This window comes from Selaginella moellendorffii, unplaced genomic scaffold, assembly GCF_000143415.4.
Source record: "Selaginella moellendorffii unplaced genomic scaffold, v1.0 SELMOscaffold_1, whole genome shotgun sequence".
Taxonomy (NCBI): Eukaryota; Viridiplantae; Streptophyta; class Lycopodiopsida; order Selaginellales; family Selaginellaceae; genus Selaginella; species Selaginella moellendorffii.
The window spans coordinates 2,511,565-2,534,683 of record NW_003314262.1 but is presented as its reverse complement, the minus strand read 5'-3'; the positions used below and the strand labels follow the sequence as shown (position 1 = coordinate 2,534,683).

The window sequence follows — 23,119 nt, the reverse complement described above, 5'->3', positions numbered from 1 at the left end:
TGGGTTTGAATAGTACTGGGCTGGGTAACCTCCCGGGAAGTCCAAATTCAGGAGTTTACATTATACTCATTTTGGGTGGTGCCAAGTGAGAATTTTGACCTCATCTTTAGTATGAATTAATTGTATTGCAATTATGTGAAGTGTGACTTTAAGGTTTCTCCCCCTTATCTTATACTTCTTTATATTTCTTCCATTCCTTTCAATTTTATACTTCTTCATCCTTCTGCTTTTATCTCTACTTCCATCACTTTTGTCTCCCTATTAGTTCTTCTTATGTTTCTATCTTGTTCCTTTTTTCCCTTTTCTGATCCATTTGATAGTCTTTGTGTTGCAGCGGTTGATTAGCTCATGAAAGAATATGCCGATCTTTTGAATTTGACTTATCATCTGGGGCCAAGATTGCAACATGTCATTGTATTCTAACTGTGGATGCTTGTCCAATCAAAGTTTTTCTTTGTTATCAGTTACCCAAAGAGATCAAGATTTTATATCAAACGTCAAGAAGATGTTGGAAAAGGGTGTTATTTGAAAGTCATTGACTTTTTGAGCATATGAACCTCATGTTGTGACTAAACTTGATGAGAGTATTCATTTTTGCATAAGTTATCATCCATTAAATAAAGTAACAATCTCGAATATATACCCTTTTCTTCACACTACTGATCTCTTGGATCATCTGAGGAGAAGTCATTAGTTCACCAAGTTAAATTTTGTTTTTGGGTATTGGCAAATACCAATGGCTGAAGAAGACATTTCTAAAATTGTTTTTTGTACACTGTTTAGTTTATATAAGTTTTTAGTGATGCCGTTTGGTTTGAATAATGCTCCAACAACTTCCCAATAAATGATGGATGAGGTCCTTTGTGATTTGTTAGAGGTGACTGGTGACTTCATCAATGATGTTTTAATCCAATTGGAGGGGACATGGGAGGAACATGTTTGTGATGTTTATAAAATGTTGGATTAGCTACAAGAAGATGATTTAAAGCTAAAGTGGTTGAAGTACATATTTGGGTCCAAGGATACAATTTATCTTAGGTACCATATTTTTCATGAGAGTTTGCAAGTTAATCATGATAAACTTGTGGCTCTTTTAAAGTTCTCTATTCGGAAGTGTGTGAATGATATGTAGCACTTTCTAGGCAAGGTGCAATATCTCGGTCATTTTGTTAATCATCTTTTTTATTGCACTGTACCATTGCAAGCATTGTTAAAATTGTCAATATCATCTTTCATTTAGTTTGTAAATTGTGAGCAAGTATTTATAGATCTCAAATAGATATTGATGACTCCACCAGTTTTGGTATATCCTAACTACACTTGACTTTTCATTTTGCATGTGGATGTTTTTTATATTAATCTTGAAGGTGTGTTGATGCAATAGAGCTCGAGTGTGCTTGGTCAACACTATCTCATTACATATATCAGCTATACATTACAACCAACGGAGGTGAACTATTCTATAACAGAGAAGCAGTGTTTAGCATTTGGCTGGGGTTTTGAGAAACTTCATGCATATCTATATAGTTCTCAGACATTATTACAAAATGATTATGTTGCAGTTACTTTGTTATTGAAGCGAAAGAACTTAATTGATCATACTATTCGGTGGGTTTTGAAACTTCAAATATATAATTTTGATGTTGTTCATTGTTTAGGGAGTTTTATAACTGATGTTGATGCCCTTTCTTAAGCTCCTCTTTTTTCTTCACTTTCTTCTTATGTCTTTGATGAGTCTGTTGTTCTTGCATTTTTGGATTTTTTAGACTAGGATTTTATGCCATCTGCAATTGCTGTACTTGACATTCAGTGTCCACAAAATGCAAAACAAGATTTACCTTCTCTTAATGAGGTTTGCAAGGTTCAAAAGATTGAGTTATAGATTCGAAAGCTTCGCAATGGATTTAAGAATCTTGTATCATTTACTAATGACTTGCCATTTCAGTATTTACATTCTCAATATCGCCTTGAAGATGGTCTTCTTTATTTTATAGGGACGGATCTTGATGATCATTTACAGTTGGTGGTGCTTTTGATCTTTATTACACACTTTCTTCTTGCCTACCATGATTATTTTATTTTAGGTGAGCATATGGGACATTGTTGTGTGATCGAGAAGCTGTGTATGTTTCTATTAGCCAAAGATATGATATAATATTATCCAATATATACATAGTTGCCTTTGGTGCATAACTTGTAATACTCCCCCTTGTGCTACAAAAAGATGGTTAAAGTCAATTACAGTTTCCCATTTATTTAAGTTGGTTGTGTTTGATTTGATAGGGTGTTTTCCACGGTTGAATGTTGGTAATGAATATATCATTATTGCTTATGACTACTTGACTCGCTGAGTGGAAGTTGATGCTCTCACTAGTGTATTTGCAACTACTACTGAATACTTCTTCCTCAATTGAGTATTGTTCTAGCATTTATGTCTGGAGTGAATTCTTTCAGATAACAGTCCCGCATTTATGGCTAAGGCATTTTACATTTTAACATCTCAATTGGGCATATGCCACATTTTCATGAATGCTTATCATTCATAGTCAGATGGTTTGGTAGAACAGTTCGTTTGGATTTTCAAAAGGATGACTATGAAGTTTATGAACTTTCAACATTCAGATTGAGATGGTTATTTGCCATCATTTTAGTATCCATATGTTACAGGGGTGGAGAGTTCTATTAGTGCTTTACTATATAAACTCCTATATAGTCATGATTCAATACTACTAATAAAGTTGAGTTTACCTTCGCAATTGCTATGAATTGCTGATGTTAGGTCTTGGGATCAATAGTTTGACGAGCATTCTTCCACTTATTTGAGCAAAGTCTACTGATTATCTGGGCCGTGTACAAGTGGGACAACAATGGCACTACAACTCTCATCATCATTTATTTGTAGAGTACAAAGTGGATGACTTGGTATTAATCTATTTTCCCAATCTTATGGTACATGGTTTATCTAAGGGTTCTTTGCTCAGTGGAAGGGACCATATGAAATGTTGTAGCAACAAGTTTATGAGGTTTAGCATGATGTTTAACAAGCCAATCCTCTAGAAATTGTGGATATGCAATAATTGAAATGTTTTGTACAAAAGGATCAAGAACAACTAACACCACTTACAAATCCACTAATGCCACCTTTTGATGTTCCTCCAAATCTTGGCTTGTTCATGAGAGAACTTTGACTATCTTCCATCATTCCGAAAGGAGGGGATAATATAAAGTCCAAGAGTATAATTACAATGTTGTATACTAATATTGATATAGTGGGATTTTGGTAGCCATTAAATTGATTTCAATTTAGAGCACTTGATCTTGTATATAAACTAGGGTTTTTAGGCTATCATATTCCATGCACTCATATAACTAATTTCAATATAAAAGTAGTCTAGAACTTAATTAATTTTTATATTTTTGTAATTTTAATATCTAATTTTCTTTTCAGAAAGCTTCAACTACTTTTAGTTTTGGTTTGCTTTCGAAAACTTGTAGGAGGTATAGTGTATAAGGAATATATCTAAAACATTCAATTATATTTAAGGATATTCCACTATCATACTTTTTTTTGATTCGTTTGTAATAAATATTTAATACTATTTTTCTTACATATCACTAATAAAAATAATTGTTTAAATTTCTATCCAGTCAATATAAACTTAATAATGAGGGAAATTTTAAAACAGCACAACAACACCAACAATAACATGAAACTCAAATTCTTTACTTGCATTGTAGCAATAAATTCCTTGAATCTAAAAAAGCCTTGCCACTTAGAACAAGAAGAGAGGAGTTTCAACCAAAATCCAAGCCACATTTCATACTTGAGATTTGTCTAGAGCAGTTGTAAGAGTGAAAAATAATTTAACCCCCTCAACACTATATGCCCATCCTTGTCTATGGCAAGAATTCCACCAAAATATTGTTAGCAATGAAGCAAAAGCAAATGCTACACCATCACTCCCCTTAATATTACTCCATCACCATTGCCTCCTCCACCGCCGTCACCAATAGTAATAGCACCATTGTCTTACTTAGCAGCTCTATGTTAAAGAGAGATAACTTTTCAAATAAAAGGTGCTGAATATCTAGTGGCAATTATACTCATAAGCAAGACATAATATACCTCATGCAATTCAAGGGTGTGTAAATAAAAATATATTAAGGCAAGATCATATACTAATATTTCTATCTCAAGCTCAGACATAAGTATTTCCCTATTAAATTTCACTTGAGTTCTGGTGAGCCCTTACAGAATTGCTATTTCCAATTTTCTTTAGAAAGAGAGTTAAATAATCACATCAATTACCAAGGGTATCATGAACTGATAAGTTAGCAATGTATAGGAAAACATAAAAAAACATCAAAAAGGCCAAAAAGTACTATTGTTAACCTAATTTAACTTAATAAAATTAAATAATACATTTTTAAAATTTCTTATTAATATTGTTTAAAGATTTAGTATTCAATGCCCACCAGACTGAATTTGGTGCTTCTGATTTATATATAATCATATTACAATCATTTTTTATTGTTAGAAAAGTGAACAACAAACAATTTATACAAAATTTTTTAGTAGACCACATTACTATTTTATTTTCTGTATATAATACAAGATGACCATCATTTTGTAAAATAAGTATGCATACACCAAAATATTCATTTATATTGTCAGAAGTCCATAACCTTTCTTTCTTAGAATAGAGAGAAATTTTACAATTTGATGTTACTAATAAAATATTCTCTCTATTTGTAGAAATTATATATTGACTAGTATAAAGTTTATTATTGCTAAATCCAGCACTCAAAGTTGTTAATGATAAATCACAAATATATGATGTTCCACTTAAGGTAGTATCTTCAAATCTTTTTTTCTCAAGTAAATTGTTATCTTCTTCTTTGGAAAAAACATTATACTCAAAATTATAATAATCTGATGTTATGGTACATTCTTCAGCACGTGCTTTCATTATAGATTTATGATACTGTTTATATATACGTTTTAAAGCAGTTCTTAATGCACCTCCATAAGTTATATTATTTGACATCCCTGATGAACATATAGGTGGATTACCTTCTAAACGTTGAAATAGAAAAACTGCAGTTATTCTTTTATATTCTACAATAAATACGTTGTGGTAGGTTGAAGAATATGGGTGCTTTCTTGATTTGATATGTGATAATAGACGTGCATATCCTTCATCAATAATCATTCCAACTTCATTTTCAGTTAAAAAATTTATATTTCCAAATTTTATTTCTGATTTTTTTCCAAAACTTGAAATAAATTGGAAAAGAAATAAAAATATTCTAAGAAACATTATAAAGTTGATTTATACTATAAAGAAATCTATAAAGAAAATAAATAAGTGATAAATTTAGGACTTTAAGTTTTGATAGAATAGCATATGATTATATATATAAGATATGAGAGATATGATAGGATATGATTATAATATAGTTATTTTATAAAGTAGTGAGAATATATCATTTGTAGATGTAACAAATGGCAGTGGCTAAAGCAAAAACAAAACAAGAAAAGTTTCTTGTTGTAAATTTCTTTCACTATTGCTAATTAAATGGATTTTACACTATTGTTTATATATATGATTATAATTTAATTTAAAAAATAATTTTGTTTCTTTATTACCTAAAACATTTCTTTCTATTTTGTGGATTATTGCTTAATTTAGTTTTGATGTATTAAAATGTTATTTTCTTCAAGTGATACATTTGTTAACATTTTATTTATCTATCAATGATACTTTGTATTCTTTAAGTTGCCTTTCCTAAGTTATTTAATATATTGTCTACAATATTTGATAGTTATTATCATTGAGTGTTTCTTTATAATACACTTGCTATTGAATTTTGTTAGATGGTTAATCTTAAGTGATCTTGGTAATTCCTCTACTATATTAGTTTATCAGATGATAATTTACTTGGAATGGTTTTGCTTTGTATGTTAATATTAGCATTGAGATGTTGAACGCTCTAGAATTGTTCCTATATCGCTTTATGCTCATGCTCCTTCACTCTTTGGGCTATATGCTCAAGAGTAGTTTCATATGTCATTTCCTTCACTTCTTAGTTTTATACATAAAAGACTAGTTACTGTAGTTCATGTGGTTTTCATCTTATATCCTATAGTGATTTACTATAGGATAACCACAAAGCAAAACCTAGCCCTCTATATGCCACGTGTCTAAAGATAGTGGAGAGGAATCCAAGTTTCAAGGCCTTGAGCCATTGAATGAAGGAACAGAGCCAAACTCCCAAACTTGCAACCAAGAAGCTAACTAGAGCACGAAGCCACTCCTGAGCATTTAGCCTAAAGAGCGAAAGGATAGAAGCACAGAACAGCATTGAAACAATCCTAGAACTTCCAATATCCCAATGCTAGGACTAACATATAAAATAGAGCTAAATGAGGTATAGCACTATTTCAGCATACTAGTGGTTTAACATGAGGATATAACTACTCCATTAGTTAACATGATGTGAAACTTGGGTTTAAACCTAAACTAGATCCAAAACAAAGATAGACACACAAGTGAGAACTAAACTATATCTTAGGTCAGCCATACTTGATTTACCCACTATCTCTATTATATATTTGAAATCCCCTACAACCCTCACTTTTACAAGTTATATATAATCAACCAAAGAGAACGACTTGAGAAATAATTCATGCGGTTTAAATATAGAGAGAAAGGGCCCATGAATAAAAGCACACCCCCTTTTCCAATCGGTTAAGGGTCTTGGGATATTTGGGGTTTGGGTTTGAATAGTACTGGGCTATATGACCTCTCGGGAAGTCCAAACTCAGGAGGGTCTTAGGTTTGACTCTGTTGGTTGGCTAAAGGAATCACAGCACATGTTAATTAACATTTGGTTAGTTCAGTTTGCTTCTGTTGGGCTCAACCCGAGGGGTATGGTGTCAAGAGAGCGAGGCTCTTAGAAGAGCTGCGGCTTTCAACTTCTGTTCACGAGGGCATGAACTTGCAGGGAAGCGTGGTGGATTGTAAGCAACCAAAAAGAACAACTTGATAGACGATCCATAGGGTTTAAATATAGAGGGAAAAGGCCCTTTCAACCTCCCAGGAAGTCCAAACTCAGGAGCTTACATTATAATATATCTTTTCCAATTCAATGCAATCATGTGGAGTTTATAGTGATCACAAATAAAATTAACTTTTTATAACTTCTTGATGGATCCTATAGTACTCCCCTAACCCAATGTTTAATTAACCTTAATACCTAATCCCATTTACCCAAAATTAAATAGAATACTCTAGATTATTTTAAAATAAGTAGAATATTCTAAATTATTCTAGTTGAAGGGTGTTGAAAGGTTGAGTAAAGGTATTTTTTGTTTGCTTAAGCAAACCTATAGGCAGAGTGAGGTGGTAGTGAATATACTTAGATATTCTAGTATATTTTACCATCTAGTGGTTGTTATTCATTTATATTAATCTTGTATATATAATTTATTAACATGTTTATAATTTATAAACTTTCCTAAACACTTCCTATAACCTAATTATTGATATTCAATAATATTAATATTGCATTTATAAATTATAAACATGCTTATGATTATGAACTTACATTTGACTAATTTGAGTAATAAATAAGAATAACACTACTATTAAGCAAACCAAGCATTACTGCATGCAACATGCAATAAATTATTGTAATATTCAAAACTTCATTAGAGAAAAATTATAATCTTAGAACTTCTAGGGGCAGATTTATAATTTTATAAAGTTTTAATGGTAAAAATGTAATTTTCTCTTACCCCAAAGCCTATTAAGCATCTAGCTACTCCTTAAGAGCAATGCAATTGGCATAAGTAAGTCTATTGAGAAGTTCTATAACACAAAAGCAATTGTGGCATTAGTAAGTGGCTTTAATAGACTTTAGTTGTACTGATCTTATGGGAAATAAAAAGAATCTCTTTGAGTGTTATTAGTTAAGTAATAGTAAATATGGTGTTCACCCTTGCACTGATACCACTTTACCAGTTAAGGCACTGCTCAATTTCAACTTCCTCTTGCTCAGGGAGCCATGTATATTTCCATATTGCATCAAAATTTAATGTTTTGTTCCCAAGCTTTGTGATCAAAGGAGTTGTTATGGTGTTTGGCATCTATTTGGTTGACTCTTCATTTAATTGAGAGTTCATTTGTGAATGGATGTTGAGAAAACATCCATCTCAATCTTGATGTTGTCATTCAACCACTTCTAGAGTGGACTTAGGAATTGATGGAGTAATAAAGAGAACATTCTAGGATAGGCACATTGCAATGCTCCCTCTAGCTTGGGAATCCAAGAAGGTCTAGTTATGAACCTTAATAGTCTAAGCTCAAATAAAAGGTAGGTTTCAAAGTGGATTTTGAATCCCTCAAAACTTTCTCAATTAAACTTGAAGATGGATGGCTTTCTTTCCATAGTGCTATCCTCTAAGATATAATTGCCCTAAATCTAGTGGCAATGCCCTTATGTGTAAGTGATGAGGTCTAGGCCATACATCAGTGCTTCAGATGCACACTAGACCCTATCACTATAGAATATTTCTCAAATCTTATCATGCAAGCAATTGGTTGTTTAGGAGCTAGAGAACACCATGCAATCATGCAATCATTGGAGTTTAGAGATTGGATTCTAGGGATTTAGGTACCAGATGCCTGAAGCTCCAGCATTTTGGTGCCTTTGAGCAGAATTCAATAAAATCACATCATAATTTTCTTGGCAGTTTTTGTCGTTGTGCTATGGTAAGAGCCCAATTGGAGCTTGAGCTCCTGGCTAGTTTCTCTAGAAATCTCTACAGAACCCTAATTTGTTGGGGCTAGAATGAGTTAAGCTTCTTCATGAACCACAGGAATATTCTAAGAATATTCTATAGCCTGTGAGATTTAAGGCTGTAGGGTTGGGAGGTTGGCCTAGGGTTTGCTCCTTTTCATTTCATTAGTATTGGAACAACATATTCTTTTGAGGATGGTAGATAAACAAGATATAGATCCTAATAAGGAGTATAGTGTTAGTGATGTTGGCCATGACGATGAGGAAAAAACTCTTGATGATGTCGTTGTGTGGCAGGGACACCAGATTTCTAAGGTTCAAAGCAACATTAAGGAGGTTAAGAATTTCATCAATCTCATTAAGGATTTCTTGCTTCATATGGACTTTCAATATGAATCAATCTCTTGTCCATGATTACCATTGGTATATCAAACATGCCAAAGATTATGGTATAGTGGAATGGAAGTCATCACTAGATGTTTGTGATAGCCAAGAGGTTGATTGTTAATTGGAATTGTGGGAAAGTTGTTAATTTCATAATCCTTATGAGGATAAGGTAAAAATTGATTTTTTTGTGACGAAGCTTACATGGCATACTTCTTTATGGTGGAAGAACTACATTAAAATTAATCCCAAGCCAACTTCTTGAAGTGATTTGATAAAGGTTTTCTGTGTTTTGTTTGTCAAGAAGTTTGAAGGGGTTGATTTTATGAATTAACTATTAAAGATCTAGAAAGAGACTTTGTCTTTAGATGTATATGCCCACAAATTCCATAATCTTTGCCTTAGTCTCATAGGTGCCTATAATGAGCTACTAAAGGTGTAGTGTTTCATCAAAAGTTTGAGCTCAATGGATGTGCAATAGAAGGTCAAGAAGGATTTTTCTATAATGTTGACTGATGTTATCACTAAAGCTTATATTTTTTCACCCAAACCATCAGTCAACTTGGTCAACTATGGTCAACAGTATGGTAGTCAACATGATGACCAGCACACCAATACTTCATATTCGAAGAAGAAGTGCCTATTGTTCCATTATAGCTTGAAGAGTGGAGATGGTAATGAGGCCAAAAAAATCATTTAAACTAGTGAGAGAAGGACAAGATGGAGGGTAATTGTTTTCATTGTCACAAATGACATAACTAGCTCTTTCATAGTGTACCCATTTCTTTATAATATGATCATGTCTAATTTAGAGTACGTTCGTGGGCATAGAGCTCAGGTGGATTCCATTCAAGAAGAGTTCATATTTCTAAATGAGTTGCTTGATAGTTTGCCTCCCAAATGTGGAATTTAACATGAGATTGACTTGGTTCCTGAAGTTACCCCTTATCAATAACAACTAACTTGTACTAGTCTTGCTGAAGATGAGGAGATTGAGAAGTATATACATAGTTGTTTGACTTACTAGGTGGTTAAAGTTGATTATCAAAAACTCACTAACCTCTATCATCCTTTACATGTACCTGAGAATAAATAAGATAGCATCTCAATGGACTTTATCACTGGTTTATCCAAGACATTTCAAGGAAATAATGCTATTTGGGTTGTTGTGGATTGTTTGATGAAGATGGCTCACTTCTTCCTAGTGAAAATGACTATTAAAGCTTTTGAACTTGTTTAGTTATTTATAGACTAATTATTCAATTTCTATTATTTACTAGGTGATATTATGAATGATCAGGATCCCAAGTTCACATCCAAGTTTTGGCAAATGGCCTTTAAGAAACTAGAGACTAAGTTGAGCGTGAGTAATGGTGAGCATCCACAATCAAATGGGCAAACAGAATACATGAATCAGTTGTTGGAAGATATGTTGAGGTATTTTGTGGGAAACTTGACTAGATAGAGAGTATGGGAGAAGTATTTGTCTTTGCTTCAATTTTCTCACAATAATAGTTATCAATCGACTATTAGTATATCTACATTTATGGCGATGTATGGCTATAAGCATAAGTCTCTTATGAATTTGAGTTTGGCTTTGGTTCGGGTACTTTATACTTGTGATTTCCTAGAGGATATATAAGACAAGCTTGAGTTGGCAAAGTTGAATATGAGGCAAGCTCAAAATCGAGACAAAAGATTAGCTAATAAGCATTATCATCATCAAGAGTACAAAGTTGGTGATAAGGTTTTCCTTAAGCTGTCAGATGTATAACAGTCTCTAAAAAAAGGTGGCAATGCTAAGTTGTCTCCATGGTATTATGGGCTTTAGATAATTTTATAGCGCGTGGGGGATCTTGCATACACTTTGGACTTGTTAACTTGTTTGAAGATTCATCTAACATCCCATTTGAGCAAGCTTAAAGCGTGTTTGCACTATAGTGATATTGTGGATTAGTCCATCATCTAGGTCCTAGAAATTGATGTTGAGAAGGCTAGTCCAGCTAATATTCTTGCTTAAAAATTAGTGAAAACATGGCAAAAGATAATTAGTGAGTTATTAGTTATTCCATGGACAAAGCTACATGGGAAATTGAGAATGACATGAAGTGAGTGTTTCCATATTTTGGTTATGATTTGGATAACATTACTGAGGAAGGGGAGAATTAAGTTTTATAGCCATATTGCTATATGATTTGAGCCATTTGTTCTACTTTCATTCTCTTATTTCTATAATTATATTTGTCGCGAATATGACTTCGAGTATCGAAAGTTACCTGTTGGCTAGTTCTTTCAGATATTCTTTCCTTACTGCCATGATGACAGGAGGTTGGTATTGTTGGACCCGTTATCAGTTCCCACTTGAGCTAGTTAAAAAATTGGTCAATAACCGTGCACTTAAATCGGATAAACATAAGGTAGGAACCCTATGTGTTTCTTGCTGTACTCAGCCTAGTTTGAGAAACTTTTGTCATTGGCTTGCACTTGCTAGTATTAAGAACCCCTGCGATATTGAGATTGGTCCCTTAATATTCGTTAAATGATAGTTTACCGTGTCTGCTAAACATCTTCACTATCATACCTTTTGCGTTAGTCTCAATTTGGTCCTAAATGTTATTTATGGAAAGTATCTAGATTTGCTTATTTGGCATATTTATGGAATGTAGAGATTGTCTTAAATACAATGGTGTTCATCCCATGTCCAAATTCGCAATCTAGGGACATTCCAGAATATTCCTATGGTTTAAGTCATTCTCCCCTCCCTCTTGACCTAGCCATGGATAGCAGCCTCAAGAAGATACATGAGCCTCATATGAAGGGAGTCTATACACCATGAAGAAAAGATGTGCAAATAGCAATACTAACGTTGCGACAAACAACTATAAAAGAAAGAAAGCAATACAATTTTCTTACATAACAATATTGTAGTGCATGTGGTTTTTACCTTTTATCTTATGGTGATTTACCATAGGATAACCACAAAGCGGAACCTAAACCCTCTATGTGCCACGTGTCACATGCCACGTGTCCAAAGGATACTGGTGCGGAACTTGAGTTTCAAAGCCTTGGGCCACTGAATAAAAGAATGGTGTGAAACTCCCAAGTATGGAACTAAGGAGTGAAGGAATAAGAGCACAAAGTGACTCTAGAGTGCACAGCCCAAGGAGCAAAGGGACAGGAATACAGAGTGACTTGAAATAGTCCTAGAGTATCTAGCATCCCAATGCCAGGACAAGCACGCAAAACGGAGTTAAATGGAATTTGATGTTATTTTAGCATACAAATGGCTTAACACGAGGACATAGGTACTCCACCAGCTAGCATGGTGTGGAGCTTGGGATTAAACCTAAGTCGAACGCAAAATAAAGACAAGCATGCAAGTGGGAGTTAAACTATGCCTCAGGTTGGTTGGCCATATTCGACCTACCACTATCCCTACTATACATTTGGAATCCCTTACATTTAAGAATATTCTATGGTCTATGGAATTTACTTAAGGGTTGGCTCCTTGTTTGTTTCACTTCTCTAATTGGATCTGAGGTGGTCAGGGAAAATCTTAATATAGTTGGATTGGATAGCCACCTCAAGTAGAAGACTATAAAGGATGCCAAGATTGTTTCCCATAATCATCCAAAAGGGTTTAAAATAGGAATATTACTTTCATATGCAGTTTAAGCTATTATTGCAGACATGAACTAAATTTGAAAATCAAATATTTTAAATAAATAAATATAATCCAGGATTTTTTTTAAAAATAATAGTGGATGGAACACTTTATTATTGATTATAATAATGAAGAGTCAAAATGATTAAGAGAACTCATGGAAAATACACCCAACAAAATAAAGGAAACAACAAGAAATAACAAAATTATAGATGACAAAAAAATGCAACGTAACAACACTTAGTTTGCTTTGGTTCTTTTATATTTTTTCTAAGCTCTTTTATAATTTACCACATCTCTAATAAAAAACTCATGTAGTCCCAATATATACATATCCTACCTTACAAATTCCACTGTTTATAATTAAAAATATAATTTGAGTGGTATAGTATTTTTATTAATGTTACAATCAAATTACTAGCTAGATAACATTATTTTATAAAATAAAAAAGATAACGTTAATTAATTTTTTAAATTAATAAAATAATATACCTTTTGGAATAATTATCTTCACTGATTTACATTAAAACATAGAATATATATCTATAATCTTAATAATTTAATTTCAATTAAATTAATTAACTTCTAAAAAATTTAATTTAATATTTAGATCCTTTTAGAAAATATTAAATTATGTTAATGTTTGGTCTATATTTTCATGTAGTTTAGCATCATAAAATACGCATTATGATTGCCATTTTACACCTTTTGGTCACAGCACACCAACACAAACCAGTGAAAAACAAGGCATTGTTTTTAAAATCTCCCTCCAGGGAGTTGGAAGCATCACTGCTACAACACGCCTCCTCCTTCATCTAGATTTTACTAATGTTAATATCAATGTAATAAAGATTAGCATGATTAACTAATTTCACTTTTAACTAATAATGGTGGGAAGAAAATTAGAGTACATAGAACTAGCTTGCTTTGTATTTCTGGAAGTTCTTCCATGAATTTGGCAACGTTAATAAAGATATTCTTGCCCCCACCAAGTGCCCTGCATGTTTCCATCCTTGGGCTTGTCCCCAGAAAGTGTTTGCATATCTCCTCCACTTTACTTCTTGAGGAAATGCTAATGCAAAATCACCAGCTAGATCTTAACAAGTGGTTTGCATTCGATGCTGCACGTGTAGGAGATCCACATGTTTCCTCTCCAACGCTAGATCTAGAGCATTTGGCTCCCTAGGAGGAGGTTTGGGCCATTCCTCTAATCCCTTGGGTTAGGAATCTTTTGAAAATGGGCTAGTGCACTTGTCTCGTGTGGGAGGCAAGGTAGCATGCTTCGACTATGAGTTGGAGGATGTTCACACCTCACATGGATTTACAAGTTGGAGTCACATTGCAATCAGGTGTCATTTTGGCACCGAAGGCATGTTAGTGGTGGAGCGCTCCGTGGTGGTTTTGAGTGTCACAGAGCGTAATAGGTGGCTTCCAGTTTCACAGTGGAGTCACCTGGGAGGTGGACAGCCCACAGGCAGCGCCAGGCATCCCTGCTCGTAGTCTCACTAGTCTCTTTGAGAGTGCACACTTGCTGTTGTTTAAGCCCCTAAGGAGCATTGGGGAATAATACATACACATTTCATCAACAAGTGGTTTGCACATCTCTTCCACCTTGCCTGAAAACAGTCCCTAGCACACAGTCACCACCGACGTGGTTTGCATCTCTCCATCTTGGGCAAATACTTCTTGAGGTCGCTGATTGACTGTAAGTTCCACCTACAATCACCCTGCATGAAAGTATTGGACGATTCACCCCTCTCAAGAAGACCCTCAGCTACTGTTGTCTTGCCGCAAACTCCCACAACTCTGTATGACTCGCAATCCTTGCCCCTCTTTGGCGATCACTCCCTTATCACGCCACCTTGTGTCCACTTGGAGCTTCTTTCAGGCCTTGTCCCTACACACGAAGCACGCTTGCTCGTGTTTGCTATTGTTGTGGTAGTCATAAACCTTGCACTGTGGACAAGGGTCCGGAAGATCATGAGGCTCCCAGCAGTGGCCGTGAGCTTACAAGCCCTCTCGCACTTCCTCATACGTTGTCTCCACTAAAGTATCTAAGCTCGTATAACTTTAAAGGGATCCACCCAAATAACTTTGCCACCTTTTTGGTTAAGTTTATAGCTAAAACACAAAAGAATAATGCCACGGACAAATTATTTCCTTTTCTGTTTCGCCTCGTTCTCCCGCTTCATGTACAACCGGTTCAACACGGACTTGGCCTCACACTGTGGAAAGTTACTCAAATCGTAGTAGTGTGGTGCTATATCGATCAGCCTGTCACACACAAGAAGAATCACAGCGTCAAACGAAGAAAAACTATTCGCAAAACCAGACCAAAGACACGTACCAGTCACCCCGGACCTCGGTGTTGATCCGGATGTAGTTCCTTGTGGTGAGCACGAACTCGTTGTAGATGACGAACTCCGGCTTGCGCTCCAGGCACGACGAGGGATGCAAGCTCACCGTCTAAAGAGAAAGAGCAGCGTAAGTAGCTTCGACGCAGCAAAAAACCGATCACAGACCTGGTTGTCCTTGACAGTCAAGTAAGTTCCGTTGCGCTCCAGGTGCGCCACTTGCATGAAGTAGCCCGCCAGCATACACTTCCGGATGTTGGTGTAGTAGTCCCGGCTTTGGAAATCTGTGCTGCACAGCTTGAGGTTGTAACGGTTCATGATCCGAACCAGTTGGTTCCGGACGTTGTCTGCCGACTTTAACGCTCTAACATTGAGGAAATTGTCATAGCACCAGTTGCTGTCCTCGTCTGTTTGCACAAAGAAAGAAAAAGAAAACCCAGTTGACAAAGCAAGGAAAGCAATGGAAAAGAGCGCTTACTGTTTTGCTTGTAGGCGTGGTAGACGTTGAGCAAAGTGAGATGATCCCCATCAACATGCGCGAACCTCGCCTTTGCTTCATCGGCGGACTTCTGCGCGTCTCTTGGGCGAAGAAAGCAGTTCGGGACTATGGAGATCAATCAGTTCAAGCCAAGGTTATCACAGGTAAGGCAGCACCCGGGGTCAGCAGACGTAGAGATGCGGAAACCGACGATCTACCTGAAAGCATCGCAGTGATCGACAGGATCTCGTTCGAGCAGTTAAACTCGGGGCTGACCACGAGCATCTTCGACATCTGTGGATCCAGCGGGAACTCGCTCATCAGCTTGCCGAGGTGTGTCATGTTCCCATCGTCGTCGAGAGCGCCCAAGTAGTTTAGCAGCTCCAGAGCTCGCATCAGCGTCTCCGGCGCTGGAGGGTCCATGAAGTCGAAGTGAACCAGGTCGTCGATACCGAGCTTCTTCAGCGTCAAGACCACGTTCGCCAGGTTGGATCTCAGGATCTCCGGATATGTCTGTGGCTGGAGATCGTTGTTGAAGCTCCTCTCGGTGTAGAGCCTGAAGCACTTGCCAGGTTGCGTACGTCCAGCACGACCAGCTCTTTGGTGAGCGCTAGCTCTGGAGATGGGCGATACCAAAAGCGACTCCACCCGTATCCTGGGATTGAAAACCTTCTGCTTGGAGAAACCGGGATCGATCACGTACACGATCCCATCGATGGTCAGCGACGTCTCGGCAATATTGGTGGACACGACGATCTTCCTTCCTGGAGGACCACCTTCTCTTGCCGGGGGTGGCGCGGAGTCGAAGATCTTTTGCTGCAAAGCCGGGGGGAGTGACGAATAAAGCTGTACCACCTTCACGGGACCAGCCTGTTCTCCACAGTTCTGCACGTCGCGAGCAATCTTCTTACACGCATCTTCTATCTCTTCCTCCCCCGTCAGGAACACCAGGATATCACCAGCGGGCTCGCAGGTGTGGATCTGCACGACCGTCCGGATGGCCGCCTCTAAGTAGTCCCTTTCCGGCTCCTGCGTGTAAAAGATCTCCACTGGGTGCAGCCGTCCGGGCACTTTCATCAGTGGAGCACCGTTGAAATACGCCTGGAACTTCTCGGCCTCCAAAGTAGCACTCATCACCACCAGCTTCAAGTCGGTCCTGTTCTTCAGCACCTCTTTCAGCAGCCCAAACAGGACGTCCGTCGCAAGAGTTCTCTCGTGAGCCTCGTCGAGAATGATAACGCTGTATCTCTCCAGCAACGGGTCCGTCATCGCCTCTCGCAGAAGCATACCATCGGTCAAGTACCTGGAAAGGAAAAAAGGGAACTTTACCACGGAACACACACAGATCCGTGAAGAACTTACTTGAGAATGGTTTTGGCACTGCTGCAATCCTCAAACCGGATACTATACCCGACTTCTTCACCGACAGTCACGTCCATCTCCTCGGCAACTCTGCGCGAAACCGACATAGCGGCCACTCTTCGAGGCTGTGTACAAGCAATTTGCTTGCGATTGGAAGTGTATCCAGCCTCCACCACGAATTGGGGGATCTGTGGCAATCACAAGAACTATAGCTCAAGAACTAACAGCGATCGATCATCCATACCTGTGTTGTTTTACCGCTTCCGGTCTCTCCCACAAGAATCATCACCTGGTTCTTCGCCATTGTGTCCATAAACTCTTGCTTCTGCTGCCACACCGGTAGCGTCTTCCTCTTGTCGAGAATATCGTGGTACCTCTGCGAAAACGGCCGGTGCGTGTAGGGATTGAGCAGCGACACTCCATTCGACTTGGCCTTGTGCAAAGCGCCCTCGTCCACGACGTCGAAGAGGCTCAGCTTGCGCTTGCGCTCCGTCGCCATCGCCGAGAGCTCACACACACAAGACCTAACCCTAAAAAATCCCCGGTAAACCCTAAATTCTCCTTTCTTTTTCTTTCCCTTTGAGGGAGTGAGCTGGAATGCCCGCATTCTGTAGGGCGATGGATGATCGATCGAGGTAAGCGCGATTTCTTCCTTGGAGCAAGCGATTATCGATCCCCGCATTGTGATTCTCAGATGATGGATCGAAATAAGCGCAAGTTCTTCCTTGGAGCGAGGATCGAATGCTCCCATTGCGATTCTCAGGTGGGACAAATGGAAGAATTCTTTGTTCCATTTGTTTCGTTCCTCGAGGCGGTTTGTTTGTAGGTAGGTCTTAGCTTTCTTTGTTTTGGTGGAGAGAGTATACATCGCATCCATCCATGCTTTGTTTGTTTTTTTTTTTCTTTCGTTCTTTAGGCAAGCTATCGAGAGAAGCTGTCGATTCTTGGGTTAGGCAAATGCCAGTGAAAGCTTTTCACTCCCTTTCGCTTGTTCTATCTCCATTTTCTTTACTCTCTTTCTCACTTTGAATGTTTTGCAGCGTGAAGCACGGCAATTGTGGAGGTAGCGGAGATCCAAGACACTCAAATCAAGGATCAATCCAACAGGTACGTAGCCTCCTACTCCTACTCGATCGATCGATCCAAGCGCAAAAAAAAGAGAAGTTTTTTAAAAAGTTGTCGTGGTTTCGAGGTACACTAAGAGAGGAAGAGCTCGACTCGTGTGCACAGAGAACAAGACAAGCACCGTACCTGTTCCGTGCGAGCTGGCCAAAACTCGATTTTGAGCCGCTCACTCACATCACTCACAGGCATCCTGACTATTTAGTCCCATTGGGCCCTCCTTGAAAGGTATAGTAGTCTTTTTTTACTCGCAAGCTCCTCTCATTCTCTCTTGAGTGTCGCAGAGCACAGCATCATCAAGGAGGAAAAAAAAAAGAGAAAAACAGTGGAGGGATTCTCACTGCTGCGGAGAACTCACAGATAAGTAGCTCATCATCGACTGCTCATATCGATCTCCGATGGGTTTCCAGTTCTCGGCCGTTTTCGACATCATGTGGAATCATCCACTGGTGTGCGGATCCATTTTGTTGCTGCTCACGCCCTCGCTGTTCCACATCCTGCTCTACTTCTCGCCGCTGCTCATTTCCACCACTTTGTTCATCATCGCGCTCATCAGCATGAAGCCGAGGTTGGAGGAGACCACGGAGGAGCGCGAGCGATGGGCCAAGGGGGAGAAGTCCATTCCCAGCGTCATGGACGAGAGCTGGCCGTATGGAGACTGGAGCCAGGCGAGCAACGAGGCCGTGGCTGTGAAGCGGAGACGATCGGAGGTGGATGGCTCCGGCGCGACCTGGATGGAAGTGATTGAGGAGTGGAAGATCAAGCTTGCTTCCTGGGTGGACGAAGTTTTCAAGGCCGGAGAACTTAAGCCTCTTGCTGGAGAACCGGCAGCTCCTCCGGTCGAGAGCAAGAAGAAGAGCGGAGAAGAAGATGGTGTTGCGTCCTCGACTGTTCGTGATCATCCTCCAGTGGCCTTTGCCGGGTCGAAGCTCGAGGAGTCGGCTCCACCTAAAACTCTGGAAGAGGTCAGCAGTAGAACTCTGGTAGAAATAGTGGAAGAGGTAGAGGAAAAGCCGGTTTTGGTCGCTCCAGAATCGAAAGTTCTCGAGGTTGCTCCGATCGAGGTGAAGGAGATCGATATGCCAGAGTTAGAGACAGTGGAGGCGCCTCTTCTAGAACAAGTTAGCGTTGCTGGCCCGGAGAAAATTCCAGCGAAAAGCGGACCGATCTGGGACGAAGAAGCTCCAGCGACTCCACCTCCGGCGGCCGAGTCCTCTCCTCCGGTTCCATTCTCAGACGATGAGTTGCTCGAGGTCTCGCTGCACGATCCGGTCCAGGAAACCGTCCGTGAAGATCTTGAGGAGATCTTTCCAGTGAAAGATCTCGTCAAAACCGAGGAGCCACCGAAGAAGAATCCCGAGGAAATTCTTCCAGCCAAAGAGATCAACCGAGCTTTCAAGTCATCGCCAGTTTCCAAGGACCCGACTACCACCACTCCGGCAGCCTCGGCTCGGGACGTCCACCGGCGAATTCTCAAAGATCTTCACACGCAGCTCGACGAGCTCCAATCCAAGCGGCGCGCCAAGTAGTGAGTGCCTCACTCTCCTCTGTTGGTATGCTTTCCTGTTCGTCGTTAGCTCCTGTTTTTCCAGTTTTCGTCGTTCCTCCAAAGTAGAAAGTTGAGCTCTTTGTATGCTTGATTTCACGGATTTATAAAGCTGGCTAATGCAAGATCTCGTTCTTTTTGGGATTTTTTTATAGCACTCAGGTTCTCTCGAGGAGAACATCCACGAAGAACACAACCGGGCTCTAGAAAAACTACACTACACCAAAAAAATCAAGAGAGAGGAGAAATCCAAGGACAAGGTACAAGAGGTCAACAAAGACAAAACGAACAACGAAGATCTTTGTGAATCTGACCGCTACATTGTATAAAAACAAAAAAACCTCCAGTTTAGTTCTAATCACGCCTTAACCTGTGATGAGAGCCCGCCCGTTTAACCCGTCCCCGTCATAATGAGAGAATTTACCCGAAAATCCTGAATGTCCGTGCCCACATTTACTTGCCTGGGGCCAACTTTTTTTTAACTCCCACCGTCGTCGTCTCGTCCGGCGGCCAGCTAGAACACGTAAAAGAAAAACTATCATAGTAATTACTCAAGTGGGGTAGAAAATGAATGACGAGCGTCGTAATCCAGGCCCCGCATTTACACTGCTTGTGCCAACCGAATCTCTTTGCGGCGAAAGAAATCCCACAACCCTAAAATCTAAGCCTTTAGTAAGAAAAAGAACGTTATTTAGCACATTCCGTCCGTACATAGAATAGTCCTACCGTACCCAGGGCCGTACAGAGGGGTTTAAGCCCCCGGCGGTACACAAGGCCGTACAGAGAGGGGTTTACGCCCCTGGCGCAGCCCCCGGCGCCGCCTCCTGCGCCTTGCCGCCGGCGTAGCTGCCGTACTCGCGGGCCTTCTCGGTGGCCTGGTGTACGGAGCCGAGGAGCCTCTGGCGCGCGGCCTCGATCTTGTCGGAGCCGACGGGATGCCTCCCCTTGAAGTAGTTGTAAATCCACGACACGGAGGAGAGGAAGGCGAGGATGGCGGCGCCGGTGATGACAATGCCCGAGACCGCGAGGAAGAGGACGATGCCCAGGGGGACGAGCACCGGGCTGAAGAAGAGGAAGACGGGGATGCCGATCACCACCGCCAGCGCCAGGCCGCCCAGCATGAATCCGCCCACCGTCAGCACCGCCACCGTGCCCAAGAGCAGCGCGACGAGCCCTAGCACCTGGCGCGCGTTGGGCGAGTGCTCGCGGAGCTTGCGCTCGCCGCTTTGCATCTTGTCCGCCATGGAATTTGGACCGAGAGAGAGAGAAAGAGAGAGCTAGAACTGCGAGAGAGTGTCTTCTTCTTTCTAGCGAGACATGGGGTTTATTATAGGACACAGCAGCGGCATGTCGTTGTTGGTGCATGGCATCCACGTGCCACACTTCTGCTTTTTGTGCCCTAAAAAGATCCTACATTTGAAACAATTCATCTTAGCTTTTGACAAAGGGTAAAAAGAGTTTAGGGCTTGCGAGGGAGGAATGTCGTTTGTGCGGGCGCTCAAGCGCGTGTCCAGATTCTCGTGGTATGTGCTTGTCGGCAGTGAGATCTTCTTGGTTGATTCCTGTGCGCTTCAGGGCCACTGGAAGATTGGAATCAAGCTCTGGAATTGATCGCTGTGCGATTCCATTTGAAGCTTTGGTTTTGGGAAGGAATGCTGATCGTTTGAGCAGGTCTTCTTAATCGTTTGGTGTGTGGTTTTGTTTTCTGACCTTCGTTCTTTTTTTCAGCTCTTCCAGGAGGAAGTATTTTACAAGAGAGCCCTGGACTCGAGGTAGCTTCTTTTCGAGAGTTTTAGGGAAAGCACTAAAATGCCGAGTTGTCATTCTGTAAGCTGAACTGTTGCAGGCTCCAACTTAACGCGCGAGAAATGCCTCGGATGCGAGTTTTCGTTCCAGCCAGTGCGTTTCATGTGCAAAGACGCTGGCAAAGACGCTGGCGTTGAAGGTCTGCGTTGTTTTCCTTCATTCTATCTGGAGCTCCCATTCTTTTTCTGTTTGTTTTCTTGCAGACGAGAAGGAGTCACATAAACACAAGGCTTCTCACGAGAGCAAGAAGCAGAAAGAAAAAGAAGAGGACGATGAGAAACGGCGTGTTCTCAATGCGGCTCTTACGTATGTTGTATGTACACTCGCTTTTCCATTCTTCCTAGAGAATTCAAGAGCTGTGATGCTTTTGCAGCCTACTTTGGGATGGACAGAGGCCGCCATTGCAGCGGGAGCAAGAGACGTAAATCTATCGCCTGCGATCCTTGGAGCCTTCCATAGGAAAGAAGCTGCTCTCGTGGAAGTAAGTCTTTCAACAAAAGGTTTCTTGTTTTCTCAACAGATACTCTCTCCGTTGCTGAGCAGTACTTCATGGATGAATCGCTGGACGAACTTACCGACGCTGTTGAAGAGCAAAGTGAGGAGCTCGAGAAGCTGGTGCTGCACGAGAGACTGGCGAAAGTCATGCGCATTCGTCTCGAGATGCAAGCTCCTTATATTTCCAAGTGGGCTCAAGCTTTGAGCATCCAAGTAAGTTGTTCTCACTTCTCCCAAGCTTTAAACTCTTCTATCCTTTCTCTTTGTACCAGGCGAATCCCATTAACCTTCCTGTCGCGATGAAACAACGAGCCGTGCTAATGGACGAGATCTGGCACTCCGTCGGAGACAGATCCACGGACTGGGATTTCTACTCCAAGCGAGCGATCCTCGGCGGAGTCTACACAGCAGCAGAGGTTTACATGCTCACAGATTACTCTCCCGGTAAGTCTAAACGCTCTCGCAAGTTTGTTTTCGCGACCAGATCTATTTTTTGGTTCCAGGATTTAGGGATACTTGGACTTTCACGGAACGCCGGATCATCGACGTGATCGATTGTAGGAAAACTGCCAAGGAGGTAATGCAAAGGCTCTCGGAGTCGTGGAAGTTTAGGCCGGTTTTGCTGAGCGGTAGTGGAATGGTGCAGGCAGCTCAATTGGCACAGGCCATCGGTGCGGGATTGGGCAACACCATAGCTTCCTTCTTGAAGCAACCACGGCCTGGACCGTGAGAAAAAAAAAAGCGCAAAAAAAGAGAGAAAGAACTCGTAAGAATCGATAGAAGAGATAGAGAGGATAGAAAACTATCTTACGCTCGATGGTTCTACAATGCGTGGCCATTTTATTGGCATCTTTGATGTGGACAGATCGCGACGCAAAAACTATGAACAAGACAAAGAACCCGCATTGGTGGTAGGGTTTTGGAACAAAGGCACTATCTCTCGATCGATCACTACCTCCGTCGCGGCGCGCGCTACCGGCGATCAGGTAATGCTAGCTCCCCGCCGCCGCTGCCGATCTGTGAGCGCCATTGCACCAGCGTTATATGCTTGCAGCGAGATTCTGGGCTCCGGGAGCAGGATTTTCTCGAAATCCCGACTTGCG

General features: G+C 40.2%; 4 protein-coding genes across 6 annotated transcripts; 2 read left to right on the top strand and 2 right to left on the bottom strand.

Annotated features, from left to right (window-relative positions):
* Positions 1 to 14,918: 14,918 nt before the first annotated feature.
* Positions 14,919 to 17,601, bottom strand: LOC112350166 (probable pre-mRNA-splicing factor ATP-dependent RNA helicase DEAH2). The gene is made up of 7 exons (XM_024685906.1): positions 17,292 to 17,601; positions 17,048 to 17,235; positions 15,904 to 16,988; positions 15,686 to 15,811; positions 15,376 to 15,614; positions 15,201 to 15,319; positions 14,919 to 15,127 (listed from the first exon to the last, which is right to left on the bottom strand). Exons 1-7 carry the CDS (start codon positions 17,544 to 17,546, stop codon positions 15,007 to 15,009), a joined length of 2,133 nt encoding a protein of 710 aa, XP_024541674.1. The 5' UTR covers positions 17,547 to 17,601; the 3' UTR covers positions 14,919 to 15,006.
* LOC9657250 (fibrous sheath CABYR-binding protein) lies at positions 17,599 to 20,076 on the top strand. Of its 3 annotated transcripts, none has more exons than XM_024685932.1 (6): positions 17,599 to 17,682; positions 17,742 to 17,810; positions 18,088 to 18,154; positions 18,250 to 18,397; positions 18,454 to 19,697; positions 19,871 to 20,076. In XM_024685932.1, the coding sequence occupies exons 5-6, from the start codon at positions 18,568 to 18,570 to the stop codon at positions 19,920 to 19,922; spliced, it is 1,182 nt and encodes a 393-aa protein (XP_024541700.1). In that variant the 5' UTR covers positions 17,599 to 17,682; positions 17,742 to 17,810; positions 18,088 to 18,154; positions 18,250 to 18,397; positions 18,454 to 18,567; the 3' UTR covers positions 19,923 to 20,076. The 3 variants fall into 3 exon arrangements, with proteins under 3 accessions (XP_024541700.1, XP_024541696.1, XP_024541693.1); XM_024685928.1 differs by having other exon boundaries at positions 17,742 to 17,873; positions 18,278 to 18,397; XM_024685925.1 differs by having other exon boundaries at positions 17,742 to 17,873.
* Positions 20,077 to 20,383: 307 nt separating this feature from the next.
* Positions 20,384 to 21,160, bottom strand: LOC9630125 (oleosin 20.3 kDa). The gene has a single exon (XM_002961460.2). The coding sequence runs from the start codon at positions 20,957 to 20,959 to the stop codon at positions 20,507 to 20,509; it is 453 nt and encodes a 150-aa protein (XP_002961506.1). The 5' UTR covers positions 20,960 to 21,160; the 3' UTR covers positions 20,384 to 20,506.
* A 206-nt stretch (positions 21,161 to 21,366) lies between these two features.
* On the top strand, positions 21,367 to 22,839 carry LOC9630124 (ubiquinone biosynthesis protein COQ9, mitochondrial). The gene is made up of 9 exons (XM_024685943.1): positions 21,367 to 21,386; positions 21,444 to 21,487; positions 21,548 to 21,660; positions 21,725 to 21,834; positions 21,895 to 22,002; positions 22,065 to 22,229; positions 22,289 to 22,460; positions 22,520 to 22,593; positions 22,663 to 22,839. Exons 3-9 carry the CDS (start codon positions 21,624 to 21,626, stop codon positions 22,744 to 22,746), a joined length of 750 nt encoding a protein of 249 aa, XP_024541711.1. The 5' UTR covers positions 21,367 to 21,386; positions 21,444 to 21,487; positions 21,548 to 21,623; the 3' UTR covers positions 22,747 to 22,839.
* Positions 22,840 to 23,119: the final 280 nt, after the last annotated feature.

What these genes read in the sequence shown, in the direction of transcription:
- LOC9630124 (XM_024685943.1), top strand. Translation starts at nt 21,624, where the DNA reads ATGTGCAAAGACGCTGGCAAAGACGCTGGCGTTGAAG. An exon ending in CAAAGACGCTGGCGTTGAAG is followed by an intron (nt 21,661 to 21,724) that starts GTCTGCGTTGTT and finishes GTTTTCTTGCAG; the next exon opens with ACGAGAAGGAGTCACATAAA. An exon ending in GCTCACAGATTACTCTCCCG is followed by an intron (nt 22,461 to 22,519) that starts GTAAGTCTAAAC and finishes TTTTGGTTCCAG; the next exon opens with GATTTAGGGATACTTGGACT.
- LOC112350166 (XM_024685906.1), bottom strand. Translation starts at nt 17,546, where the DNA reads ATGGCGACGGAGCGCAAGCGCAAGCTGAGCCTCTTCGACGTCGTGGAC. An exon ending in CCACGCCTACAAGCAAAACA is followed by an intron (nt 15,615 to 15,685) that starts GTAAGCGCTCTT and finishes TTGTGCAAACAG; the next exon opens with ACGAGGACAGCAACTGGTGC. An exon ending in TGACTGTCAAGGACAACCAG is followed by an intron (nt 15,320 to 15,375) that starts GTCTGTGATCGG and finishes CTTTCTCTTTAG; the next exon opens with ACGGTGAGCTTGCATCCCTC.
- LOC9657250 (XM_024685932.1), top strand. Translation starts at nt 18,568, where the DNA reads ATGGGTTTCCAGTTCTCGGCCGTTTTCGACATCATGTGGAATCATCCA. An exon ending in TCCAAGCGGCGCGCCAAGTA is followed by an intron (nt 19,698 to 19,870) that starts GTGAGTGCCTCA and finishes ATTTTTTTATAG; the next exon opens with CACTCAGGTTCTCTCGAGGA.
- LOC9630125 (XM_002961460.2), bottom strand. Translation starts at nt 20,959, where the DNA reads ATGGCGGACAAGATGCAAAGCGGCGAGCGCAAGCTCCGCGAGCACTCG.